This window comes from Sinohyriopsis cumingii, chromosome 12 (genome assembly GCF_028554795.1).
Source record: "Sinohyriopsis cumingii isolate HCF-2022 chromosome 12, ASM2855479v2, whole genome shotgun sequence".
Taxonomy (NCBI): domain Eukaryota; kingdom Metazoa; phylum Mollusca; class Bivalvia; order Unionida; family Unionidae; genus Sinohyriopsis; species Sinohyriopsis cumingii.
The window spans coordinates 27,264,795-27,279,269 of NC_142972.1; the positions used below are offsets into that span (position 1 = coordinate 27,264,795).

General features: G+C 36.0%; 1 protein-coding gene across 6 annotated transcripts in view; it reads right to left on the reverse strand.

The window, feature by feature from the left end:
* Positions 1 to 14,475, reverse strand: part of LOC149786144 (serum paraoxonase/arylesterase 2-like) — a 53,621-nt gene that overhangs the window by 21,820 nt on the left and 17,326 nt on the right. For 5 of the 6 annotated variants that reach the window (XM_089976493.1, XM_089976489.1, XM_089976488.1 and 2 more), the window contains exons 4-7: positions 10,500 to 10,555; positions 7,295 to 7,445; positions 2,785 to 2,908; positions 1,498 to 1,698 (exon numbers count right to left, since the gene is read on the reverse strand). In XM_089976493.1, coding sequence (XP_089832619.1) covers positions 1,498 to 1,698; positions 2,785 to 2,908; positions 7,295 to 7,445; positions 10,500 to 10,555 — 532 coding nt within the window. The remainder of the gene's footprint in view (positions 1 to 1,497; positions 1,699 to 2,784; positions 2,909 to 7,294; positions 7,446 to 10,499; positions 10,556 to 14,475) is intronic. The other variant, XM_089976495.1, reaches the window with a different exon arrangement.

The window sequence follows — 14,475 nt, forward strand, 5'->3', positions numbered from 1 at the left end:
TCCATGCATGCATCAGAAATTTAACAAAGGGATGTTCTGAAGGATTTAATTCTGACTGAAAAGAAGAGGAATTGTACTTACCATCCACATACAAATGTCAGTCTTTGTAAATATATTAATTACTAGTGAGTGGCCAAAAATCTGATGAAAGATAGATTACGAGATAATGCCTCATCCGGTTGATCTCTGTTACCAGAAATGTCAACAACAAAAAAGCGGATATCTCAACATATAGTATTCATGCTAGATAAATTTCAGTGCATTTTATATCCAGTCTGCAGCTTCCTTTCATGGGGCTTCTGAATTTCTCCACTCCAAACAAGTGGTTGTATATACAAGTTTAAAACAGCCAACAATGTTGCCAATATAAAAAAATAGGCAGATGGTATATTTTGCTGCCAATAAGGGAAAATATCCAAGTCTGCAACATTGGCAAAGAACTACGCGATCCCCGAACAAACTTTTTACATGTTATTTTTTGTACTTTTGAGAAGAAAAAACTACTTTGTGTAAGATAAAAATACATATAAAACTGCAGGAGCAATGCCACAATTGTCTTATATTATTTAAACGTGACCTCTTCCCCAAAATGATAATAAACTTTTAGTGGGTTTTTGTCGTACTTTTAAGAAAGATATTTTTTTTTTGTGTACAAGAAAAATACATGTACATAAATTTCGGGAGCCACACAACGACCGTGTTATATCCAAATTCGTGTTATGACAGAGCATGCTGTAGCAGGGTCACAATGTACTGTTTTTGCAGTTTCTTTTTCCTCTGCAGGAAAGAAGATACAAATATAAATGTAAAAGAAATATATCAGGCTAATTTATGCTTTTAAAACTCATTCTATCAAATATTTGTTATGGTATCAATTTTCTTGTTTGGGGAAAAAATACAAGGTGGGATCCTAAAATACATGGATCAAACAAAATATTCTATTGTTTCCACAAAAGATCATAATTTAATGTGGTATCTTTACTGTTTCTTTAAATCTGCAGCTTGAAGTAACCATGAAATCTATTTAAAAAAATAGTATCCCATAAAAACTGATACCCCATGAAAAATAGTTAATTCACATTAAGTTTCCACTGCAGCCAAAAATGTTTGAGCCCCAAGAGTGTGAAATTTATAGGAACAATGGAAAAACTGATTTCAGGATGGGAAAATACAATAAGGTTATCTATATATGGATACAAACATGCATTTCTTCATATAAAGTGGTTTTTGCCCAATTGTGTTAATAAAGTTTTCACTAAAAAGTCCAAATGTTAACCAAAAATATTTATAAATGGAAAAACTGCCATAGTGGCATAAAAATCTAATCAATTTATCTACTATGCACACAACATGCCTTCCAATTTTATCTCTCTGCCTCAAGTAGTCTTGTGTAATGATACTAACAAGTTCCTTGGGATGGACGGACAGAACCAAATGAAGATGACATCACTACAAACAGTGGGGGATACAAATACTAAGCCACCAAGTTATACATACGATTTATCTGGAGATATATTTATTCCACTTGGCAGGTGGAGTGAGGAAGCAACGGATCTAGCCTTCATGCCATCAAAAAATAGGACTTCCCCATACTTCACAAAGAGAAAGTATTCCATGTATGTCAGGTAGTGATTCTTGAACCAGAGAATTTGGGTGATGTAGAACTTGTCAATGTCAATGACCAAAAGGTCATTCATGCTGTGGAAAGAAGTAGTTTGTAAATATGAATCGTTTCAGGCATACTTAAATGAGACTCTCACACAAAATAATCACATTATTGTTTAAAACTGTAACTCTCTTCCTCTCATCTTAACTTTCTATCAGTCTGAAAACTAAAAAACCTGATGGAACATTTGCGAAAAAAGCATTTTCTACTATGTTTTTTTGCCTATCTATACCTATCTAGTCAACATTACTCTACAATTCTGGTCTGAACTAATCTGAATGAAAACTGACTTCTTCAAGGACAGGAGCTCAAAAGATACAGTACTCCCACATCCATAGCAGTATTTTGGTGTCATACTGAATATATGGCAAACTGATCAAAATAACCAATTTTCACATGAACAAATGGCTATCCCAAGATGCACACAAAGTGTAACATTAATGGAAATAAGTTGATGTTGTTTAATATTTTTATACAGTGATGAATAGCTGTGAGTCACAGCCAACCAGTTTTGATGTGCCATATACTTTCATCAAAGGACTGATCCATACTGAAGGGTAGCCAGATACTTTCATCAAAGGATTTATCCATACTGAAGGGTAGCCAGATACTTTCATCAAAGGATTTTCTATACTGAAGGGTAGCCAGATACTTTCATCAAAGGATTTATCCATACTGAAGGATAGCCAGATACTGTCATCAAAGGATTTATCCAATCTGAAGGGTAGCCAGATACTGTCATCAAAGGATTTATCCATACTGAAGATAGCCAGATACTTTCATCAAAGGATTTACCCATACTGAAGGGTAGCCAGATACTTTCATCAAAGGATTTACCCATACTGAAGGGTAGCCAGATACTTTTGTCAAAGGATTTACCCATACTGAAGGGTTGCCAGATACTGTCATCAAAGAATTTATCCATACTGAAGGGTTGCCAGGTACTTTCATCAAAGGATTTATCCATACTGAAGGGTTGGTCATTACACGTGTACCAAATATATTGAGTTATAGCTGGGAAAGGAAGGAGAGAATGACTGACGCATAAAAACTGTGAAATCAATGAACTTAAGTTTCTTATAGCTGGGTAACAAACAGAAAAGAGGAAAGATACTTACGTTCGAAATAGGGGATCTGTTATACTTTTGATGTACTTCAATTCTCTCTTTGTCTGGTCAAACTCAAACACCTCTACTCTGTCCTGATCTGGTGGATGGGTCAATACATAAAGATAAACCACACCTGAAAAAAGTACACAACATGTTTTTGAAAGCTGAATGCTACTAGAGAAGCTGCTAATGTAGCAATTGCAAAGGATAATACACTAGCAGGATTCATTCTAGACTTTGACCTTGCAACATTGACCTTTTGCAAAGGATAACACATTAGCAGGATTCATTCTAGACTTTGACCTTGCAACACTGACCTTTTTTGCAAAGGATAACACACTAGCAGGATTCATTCTAGACTTTGACCTTGCAACACTGACCTTTTGCAAAGGATAACACACTAGCAGGATTCATTCTAGACTTTGACCTTGCAACATTGACCTTTTGCAAAGGATAACACACCAGCAGTATTCATTCTAGACTTTGACCTTGCAACACTGACCTTTTGCAAAGGATAACACACTAGCAGTATTCATTCTAGACTTTGACCTTGCAACACTGACCTTTTGCAAAGGATAACACACTAGCAGTATTCATTCTATGCTCTGCCTTTGCAACATTGAACTTTTGCAAAGATTAACACACTAGCAGTATTCATTCTAAGCTTTTGACTTTTATTTTACATCTTTAGTACATGCAAGTTCCTTCCGAAAATTAAAGACAAAAGATCACTATGGCAGACTTTAGACTGATTTGAGTGAAATAGTGGAAACTCTAGAACATTATGCTTTAGTCTGACTCCACAAGGAACAATTTCAAAGAATATAATACTGGAAAATTGAATATTTATTGTAGTATTTAATAATTTCACAATGCGAGTGCCTTTGATATAGATATGTCTTTTGATTTCTTCAACGAACAAGAAACATGGGTAAGGTGTTTGTGACTCCTGTATTTTTTTTCTAAATGATGCCACTTTTTGACCTGGTATTGTCCAATGGGCCCCACTATTTTCATTTCTGGAATTAACACTGTACTATGATATAAAAAAGGAACCATTTACTATTTTTACATATTTGATATTCACAGCAAACACTGATACTCTACTGGCTGAAAAAAATTCCATCATCATCTGGTCACAAAACCCCATGATAATATTACATTTTGTTCAGGAGGATGAGCTATACAATTTTCAAGATGGCCACTGTTAAGGCCATATTAAAAATCAGATTTAGCACCCTTTTCATTTAGGTCCATCTAGACTGCATAAATTGTCTTTCAGTGAAACCCCATGTTGATATGACCATCCATTCTGGAGAAATAGCGATATAAATTTTTCAAGATGGCGACTGTGGCAGCCTTACTGGCCATCAGATTAGCACCAATTTCATTTAGGACCAACTATACAAGTCTTCATATGAAAACTCCATGATAGTATGACTTTCCGTTCAGGAGAAGCAATAAAATGTTCAAATTTGTGCCAACGGATGGATGGATGTGGACAACATACAATCTCACAAACTCTTCTGGTATACGACCAGGAAAGATGAAATATTATGGGTACAGTGATCCCACATATTAAAGACCTCAGAGATCGTAGTATGGATATGTGGAGTGAATGAAATATTACAAGTATTCAACATGTGCAGTGCATGTTGGCATGCATTACTAACCCTGCCCTATCCTTCTTTCTCTCAATGCAGTCTATCCAAAGTCTTCAATGGCAGCAATTGCAAAACTCTCTCCAGTATGTAGAACTTGTAGAATTTATATATAGATGTACTTTTGTATTTCTTTCACAAGAATTAAAGGAAATACTACATAGAAGTCTCAGTTCTGGTAAATAATGTATAATTATGGATGATATCTGTGTTGCATATGAATTGTGTGAAGTTTGTATTGTATTGTCTCAATTGTAATTCTTGTTTATATTTATTGTATTTATCATCTAACTCCCTTTCCTTGGCCTCACTATCATATGCAGGTGCTTATGTAGAGGCTAGGCTCTGTAAGTAACACTCTGATCTGTCAAATCTATTAAAGGCTGCAACTGAACATTTGTCAATTGTGCTGCAAGATCATAGGAGCTCAAATAGCCACCCTCTGCTACTTGGCACTGAGCATATATTTAAACTTGTAGCTTGATCAAAGGGTTGTCACATGGGAAAATGAAGAGGGTACTACCTTTAAAAACTAAAAGAGATTAAGGTCAAACATTAATTCGCAGATGTAGAACTCTAATTGTCATTGAACAAATACATGTACTAAATTCATGATTCGATCTAATGGATTGTCAACTTAAAGAACAAGTGAATGTTGCCTATACAAGCCAAGGGTTTACTGTGTCATGTGCACTCTCAGAAAACTTGGGAAATATCAAATGGGAATTAAAAATCTAACTTATGGAAAAGGAAAATACAACTTGAATCAAAACTGTCACTGCATCAAGCAAAGTGTTTATACAGCAAAACACAAATATTAATACAAATACAGGTTGTTAGGACTTGCATGAAAATGGAAGCAACATCCTTGCTAGTAAACACGCACAGTAAATTACAATGATGGACACTTCACTATGTGGTGGGTAGTATTTAATTTACTTATTATATTTTAAAATCCAAATAACTAGATACAAGTTAATGCATAATGATTTGTCATAAAACAAACACAGTACATACCATATATACATTTCTGAATGGGAGCAGTGGCATGACAGTATAAAAATATTTGAATTCACTGCATTTTTGGGCACTGCAAACTTCTTGAGTTTCCAACTTTACCTGTAGATGATTGATTTTTTTGTATATCTTGCTTATACGATGACCCATATTCTACAAGAATCAAATTTTCAGTAAAAGAGGTAGAATTATAAGCAAGTATATATGGTACATTGCAATTTGCTGATCATGTATGAAAGAGAGAGAGAGAGTGATGCTGCGGTAAAAGAATCTGAACTGAACCGTTAAAGATAATGATCACACATTTAAGGAAATCCATGTGGCAATAGTGAAGATTGCCTTTTTTCAAAACACACCTGTAATTGAAATCTTGTGAGTAATATCCTTAACAACTATCATTTAATCAACTTGATCAAAAGAATCTATCTTTGTCAAACTGTTGTTTTTGGGGGGTGGGGGTGGGCCCTGAGTGGCCGAGTGGTCTAAAGCGCTCTCTGTCACGGATCACTGCCACCTCACCTCTGTCTGCGTGGGTTTGAGTCTTGGGCTCAGCTAATGTGGATAAGTGTGAAAGCTTGCCAGTAGGTTCTTGTGCGTCGGTGTTCTTTCCAGGGTTTTCCACCATTAATACTGGCTGCCACATATAGCCTATCTTGTGCTGAAAAAAATGGCGTTAAACCCAAAAACAAACTGTTTTTTTAGATTAGGCAAGCTCTGGACATTTCACTGGACCCAAAAGAATTCCCAGCAGTTTCAATGGGCAACATACTAAATAGGCTGGACGCAAGAACTCTGTCTGTGACTTACTCAAAAGTCATTGAATCCTGTATACTTCCAATGTTATAGTTAAAAAGTTAAAAAAAGTAACCAAAACAAGTAAATATTCATCACCAATTTGTAATAGATAGTGAGCATTTATATTATCATGTCTTTGTGAGAAAATGCATGAGTGACCTTGACTCCAAGTTGAAGGTAACAGATGGGCAATGTAATTTGAAATAATGGCTCAACAGAAAAATGAAACTGTGGACAAATATGTAACAGAAGCATGTGATACATATAAATAAAGATGTTGATGTATGAATTATTGAGATTTTGCCAAATGTAGAGTTTGCAGAACATAAAGCATTACAAACTGTGCATGACCTTTCTCTCAATTTTTCTGACTTGACCAATCAAGTACCTAGCAAGCTTGAGCTTGTCCAAGCTGAATTTGAGCTTTATACAGGCATCTGGCACATGAATTTGTCAAGCTGTATAAAAGAATCATTAAAAAAATTAAAAATTTCTTTAAGTACATGTACTAGGCCTTTTTTGTCACAAAATACATTCTCTCAAACAATCCAATATTTTCACCGGCAATACATCATCATAAAGCTTTCTAACAAAGTTAACATAAAAACATTTCTCACACGGTGAAAGTCAATACCTTTGATAGGAATGTGTTCCAGAGGCAGAGTATGTGCTCAGTTAATGTACACATGCAGAGTATGCACTCTATTCAATGTTGACCCTTCAAAACATATGCATTAATCAGGTATTTATAGACTGTACATGTTCTGCGATTTCTTCTGTATTAGTGATGCCACTTTCTAATGATGGGTTTGATATTATGAACTTGTCTGTAAAATTTTCATTCCATGTATTTTGCCAAGTATTATGAACATGACAATTTATATAATATTTGAAGTCAGTACGGGTATAAGGAATCTTCCATTCAGAAAAGGATGACTGGAGAGTAGCTTTGTTTTAGTCCTAGTTTGTGTGTGCACACTTTTCTTGTAACAAAACAAGAACAATGTGGTCGATTCATGTGTTTACTGAGAGAAAAAAATCCTTGCCAGTTTCAGGGTGCTCCCATACTGATATTCCATGGACATGTTGCATGAAGTTTGGTACTGCATCAGTCCCCAGCATTGGTAAGTCCTTAACCCCATGCCGGGGGTCATTAAAATCAAACAATTTCACTTTGCCTTTTGCCAGGTAATAGCCCTACAAAAGAAAAGAAAAGAAAATGGCAAGTCAAAAGAATCCTGGGCTTCATGATGGTAAGTAAAATGATCAGTCCGGGTTTATGGCACATCAGCATAATAAGGCCACACAACAAACATAATAATGAACCGTACAGGCATAGAAACAATTAAAAAAAGAACTGGAATAAAAGTATGTAAAGAATTCTGATGAAAAAGCAATGTAAACAGATGAAATATTCTAAAAGATATCACACGATGCATTTCAGATCAAGAAACCATGATGTACTACCATATTTGCTGGCCTATGAGACGATACTTTTTGACCAGAAAATCTTAGCTTCGTCTTATACTCCGAATTGACTTACATGTGGATTATGTCAGCTGAATCACTGTATCATATTTTTCGTACGGAAAATAATTCTCCAGAGTACAGAAAATAATGTGCAATAATATTTCATTTTGGGGAAGAGATCATGTATGAACAAATATAGGATCCCACAGTGAGTGTTTTAAACAATTACATGATCGTCAGTATTAAAAATTAACAGAGATCAGATGTACAAGCGGCATGCACCAGTAATGTATGTTGTTTGTAATATACTTTGTTTAACATTAATTATCTGTGCATTAGAATTTACAAATTAGAAGATGAATAACCATGACATATAAGTTATTATAATTTAATTCCACACAGCATCGCAAGTTTTATCCTATCTATAACTCAATACATTTTTGGGTCAGCATTAATATATGTAGCTAAAAGTACATAATACATTTAAAATACTTCTTGTGAAATAAATTAGGTACTTTTAATTACATTTAATGATCCTAATGGAAAGATTACAGAGTTACAGGTAGGATAAAATTCGCAATGCTGTGTGGAACGAAGTGAAAATCACAATCTGATGTGTTGATCTGGCCTTGTTTTATACTCGGCATCGACTTTCATAAGGAAGAAGGATGGAAAATTTGCCAAATTAGCTGATTCATCTTACAGGCTGGCAAATACAGTAATTAAATCACTGAGACAATTAAGCAAATTACATTTTGTAATAAATGTTTGCTTCTTTCAAGAAATCCAGAATCTGAGATACACTTATAGTCTCAGATAGTTCTTTCATATTTTTTGTACTGTAAAGAGTTTGTTGTGAGAGACACTCTTGTGGGTCCCTGGATCTCATGTATATATAAACAATCACTGATCTGACAAAACTCTGAAAAGAAAAATTATAGGGTGTTTTTTAGAAGAAAAATGTGTTTATCAAGTACATTGTAATTGCTACAAAAACCAAAAGATTGATGGGGGGGGGGATCCCAAAACACTTATCTTGGCTAATGATTTTAAACGAAAAACTAAAACTTGGTTTTTACATGGAGTCAAAAACAGTTGCAAGTTACATTTTCAAAGAGAAATATAAGATATAAAAACATTTCCACCAAGTTTGATTTAAACTGACCCCGTGACTTTGGAAACATAAAAAATATATTTTCCAACTGACTGCTGTAGAAGGTTATTGGTAATTGCAAAGCGACCAAAACCACAACAATAGCAAACTATATTATAACGAACCTTTCTGCAATCCTTAATCAAACTCAACACAAGTCTGAAGATGTACAAAAGAATGTTATGTTAGCTTTCTATGGAGACTGAATTCAATATGGAAACCACAAAAAAACACATTCTTCACAGTGTTACGATTCTATGGTCACAAATTAAGTAACAGGAAGAAGCAAAACTAACAAATTTTATAAAACTTAACAAAGAACTTAGTTATCAAAGTTATAAATGAAGATGTGAGAGGAACTTATAGTATTATGAAACGAATCCAAAATAATCCTGAAAAAGGTTTATGAAAGTACTAAATGAATAAAACATTCTGTATAAATTTCAAAACCAGAAATGTACTTGTCCACCAAGAAAACTCATGACATCAAGATGGCATCATCCAGAACTCCTTCAAAAAATTCACAACTGTTCCAGAATAATAGTATAGACAAAATAATGAGCACTTAATATTTCCACTGAACAAATGTATTTCATCTTAAATAATATCTAAGTACAACATGAAACACATCTGCAGACTTACAACAGGAAGACAAGAAATGAAGATGACTCCTAAATATGAATGAATTTGACTGTTCAGTTCTTTCCTTAAAAATCCTTCTTTTGTGACTACTGGTATATTTCACAATATACTCTGTAACAGATGTTATTGCAAAACACCTATTCATGTGATCTAGCCCAACCAATGGGGAATTACTTTTCTAGAACTGTCTAAACCCCATCAACCAATCAGAAATTATCCCAAAGTCATCATTAAGGATATTATTATTAGTATTTGTCAACACACATATAAGCATCTATTTATAGATCCCATATAATTTTTACTCTCATAACAGACTCAGGTTATGTAGGCAAAATTGAACTAAAGGTATTCTGTACAATTTACAGCTATGAATAAAACTTACAAAAATTAGATAAAATCATGTACCAGGAGTTACAAAAAATAAAGATATACATAATGATATTACAATGTCATGAGGTACAATTATACAGTTTAATGTTTTATGAAAAATGAATGGGCAGTTTCTTCAAAAGATGTGGAAAATGTCACATGACAAGCATACCATAAGCCAATGTGAACAGTCAAGTAAGGAATGAGATAATGTTTGCCCATTCCAAAGTGTATATACAAGACAAACACCAAACATACTGGATGTGCTTGTTGAATGTAGGTTTAAATTCTCCATTACAAGCTGACTAGGGACCTGCCAGTCATGATACACATAAAACTGATGACTGCCCTTTCACTGTAAATACTGCTTGTAAAATGCTTGTTTTTATTTCTCATGCAGGTCTTATGTCAAAATATACTGGCTCTTAAGATTGTGTGTGGACCAACATGGAAAAGTCTACAGATTTTGGAGCAGGTAGCTTCTAGATAAAGTGATTTAGATAAGATTTATACAGGCCATTCAATATGAGCTATCCCATTTTTAAGGTACTGAAAAGTGATAAAAAGGAGGTAGGGGGAAGTAATAAAATATTTTCTAGACAAATAATGATACTCACTGATGAGATGAAAGCAAGTCCATTCTTGAGGACAGACAAATCTTCAGCACCATCCTCTAAATGATAATAATATTAATAATATTGATGATGATGATGATGATGATGATGATGATGATGATGATTACAAAATCAACAGCAAAAACTGCACAACTGCTTTTACCATACAAATATACCTGGTTTTTTTTTCACTTTTGATGTGAGGGTGAAGAGGGGAGCTGATGTGGCATTTGACTACCACTTAGTTGTTGCAAGGCTGAAACTTAAGCTGAAGAAGAACTGGATGGGCACCAAAGAGAAGAAAACAAAGTAAAATATTATTCTGTTGAAAGATACAAAACTAAAGAAGAATACAGACTGACGCTTAACAAATACCAAGTGCTACAAGAGATTCTTGAAGATGAGGAAGACAAAGCGAACAACAGATGGCATAAAGTTAAGAAGTCAGTAAAATCAGCATGCCAAGAAGTACTAGGCCCCATTAAGCACCAGAAGAAACAATGGATTTCATCCGAAACATTGCACAAAATCCAGGAGCAGAAACAAAATAAAGCAGCAGTAAATAGCAGATGGACAAGAAATACAATAGTGAAGGTATAAAAAGAGTACACTGACATCCACAGAGAAGTGAAAAGAAGCATCAAGATAGACAAGAGAAACTACGCTGAAGTACTGGCAGCAGAGGCAGAAGAAGCGTCTGGAAGTGGAAAAATAAAAAAGCTGTACGACATCACTAAGAAGCTGTCCGGCAAGTACAGCAAAACAGAGAGACCCGTAATGGACAAGCAGGGAAAGACCATGGCAAGTACAGAACACCAAATGAATAGAAAGGCAGAACATTTTGAAGAACTGTTGAACAGACCAGCACCACTAAATCCTCCAGAAATCCACCCGGTCATTGCAGACCGCCTCATAAGCTGTGGCAATCCCACCAGAGACGAGATCAGGAAAGCCATCACCCAGCTGAAGAACGGCAAGGCAGCTGGACCTGATGATATCCCAGCAGAAGCCCTCAGAGCAGACCTCGAGGCTTCAGTGGGAAAGCTATACCCCCTCTCTGAGAAGATCTGTGAGGAAGAAGAAATACCGACTGACTGGAAGGAGAGATACCTCATCAAGATCCCAAAGAAAGGCAACCTCAGCAATTGCTCCAACTACTGAGGAATCACATTCCTGTCAGTACCAGAGAAAATCTTCAAACAGGTCCTCTTAGAGAGGATGAAGGAGGCCACTGACCCATAGTTATGAGATGAGCAAGTGGGCTTCCAGCAGAACAGATCATGTATGGACCAAATAGCTACTCTTTGCTACATAGCTGAGCAATCGTTGGAGTGGAATTCTTTGCTTTACATCAGCTTTGTCAATTATAAGAAGGCATTTGACAGTGTGGACTGAGAGACACTCTGGAAACTTCTTAGCCACTATGGCATCCCAACCAAGCTGGTGAACCCGGTCAAGAATGCTTATAACAGAATGTCCTGCAGAGTCATTCTTGCAGGACAGCACACAGCTTCCTAGTGCAGACTGGCATGAGGCAAGGCTGCTTGCTGTCACTGTTTCTCTTCCTTCTTACCATCAACTATATTATGAAGATGTTCACCAATGGGAGGAAAGATGGGATCCAGTGGACATTGTGGAGTCAACTGGACATTGCTGATGACAAAGCACTCTTGTCCCACAGTCAGCAGCAAATGCAGGATAAGACCAATGTACTGGCAGCCACATCAGCACAGGTTGGCCTCAACATCCACAAAGACAAGACCAAGAGCCTGAAGATCAATTATGTCAATAACAACCCAGTCACACTGCATGGAAGTCCCTTGGAAGAGGTGGAGTCCTTCACGAACATGGGCAACAGGGTGGCAAGGATCAGAAAGGAGAGAGAAGCTTTCCTACAGCTCAAGAACATCTGGAGCTCCAAAGAAACTTCCTTGAATACCAAGAACAGACTGTTCAACTCCAACGTGAAGTCAGTCCTACTGTATGGAGCAGAGGCCTGGAGAACCACCAAGTCGACCATAAAGAGAGTTCAGACTTTCATCAACAGCTGCCTAATAAGAATTCTCCAGATCCGCTGGCCAGACACCATCAGCAATGCCAACCTGTGGCAGAGAACCTCCCAGCTTCCAGTAGAGGACAAAATGAAGAAGAGAAGGTGGGGTTGAATAGGACACACCCTATGTAAGCCGCTAACCAACATTACCATACAAGCAGTGAGATGGAACCCTCAAGGCAAGTGAGAAGGGGCCAGCCAAAAAACAACTGGCGATGTGACCTTGAAGCAAACATCAAAAAGCTTGGTCACACCTGGAGTCAACTCAAGGGGATGGCACAGGACAGAAGTCTCTGGCGATCTTTTGTGGGCAGCCTATACCCTGGCAGAGGTGACAGGCAAAACTGAACTGAACTTTTTCAATTTCTTTCTTTGGATCTGATATGGAGAAGAAAGAGTCTAAAAATGAATATTTTGCATTGTGTTATAAATGTGGAAGCAGATGTTAGGGATGACCATGCCAAATTCCAATGTGTATGTGTATTTGTGTGTGTGTGTTTGTGCACACAAGAGAGAGATTGTATCCCTTTCATTAAAACATAAACAATACAATTTTTTCAGTTTTACATAAGAACTGTCATTAGTGATTTCCCCATTCTTCCCTTCTAGCATTAATAATTCTCCTTCAGTTTTATTCATTTGCATTTATTTAAGCACAAGTGGTTGCACATGACTTTACTTTTAACTATTCATGCTTTTAAACTTAAAAAAAATCTAAAACAGCATAATTTATGAATATTTCTGCACACAAAAATAAATACATAAGGTTAAGTTAAAATCTTACATTGTCAGACTTGATCCAACAACCGATGGTTTGATTCATGTTGATTTATTGACAGTAGTTGTCCATGAACATTAGATTGATTTATTGACAGCAGTTGTCTGTGAACACTGGAATAGATTTATTGACAGCAGTTGTCCATGAACATTAGATTGATTTATTGACAGCAGTTGTCTGTGAACACTGGAATAGATTTATTGACAGTAGTTGTCTGTGAACACTGGAATAGATTTATTGACAGTAGTTGTCCATGAACATTAGATTGATTTATTGACAGCAGTTGTCTGTGAACACTGGAATAGATTTATTGACAGCAGTTGTCCATGAACATTAGATTGATTTATTGACAGCAGTTGTCTGTGAACACTGGAATAGATTTATTGACAGTAGTTGTCTGTGAACACTGGAATAGATTTATTGACAGTAGTTGTCCATGAACATTAGATTGATTTATTGACAGTAGTTGTCCATGAACATTGGAATAGCACCTGCCATTTCAGCACAAATTGGGGATTTTTTTAAAGTCCTATTCTGGAGGTGCTAATTTTGATCTTCATTAATTTGGAAACTAATCATGTATAAATAATGCACAGCAGAGTTTCTCAACAGAAGTTCAACTAGCCGCCTGAACACTACAATAAAGGATGGTATCTGAATCACCAGGCTTTGCCACTGAGTTACAAATCTTCCTAGTATTGTCAAACAAGAGCCCCTTCAAAGGAATCTCCAGGTTTTGACACTGGGCTACAAATCTTCCCTAGGGTTCTGTCAAACAAGAACCTGTCAAAGGGGCCAATGTTCCACTGTCCATGAAGATTTTGAGCATTTCAAAAACCATCTCTGACACTGCTGAGAAATTCCAATTGTTACATACCAAATTTCATAATAAAACAATTTTCTCATGTTTGACTGAACATGTTCAAAAGGCAACTTTCTGATTGGCACCATTTTCATTTAGAACCTGCTAGATATGATAAGAAGTCTTTGGTGAAAACATCATGTCAATGGGACTATCCATTCAGGGCTAGCTACAGTAAACATTTCATGATGGCCACCATATAAGAAGTCTTTTAGCAAAGCACCCCATATCAATATTGCCATCGATTTTGGCAGAGTAGTCAAAACAAGATTTTCAAGATGGCCAC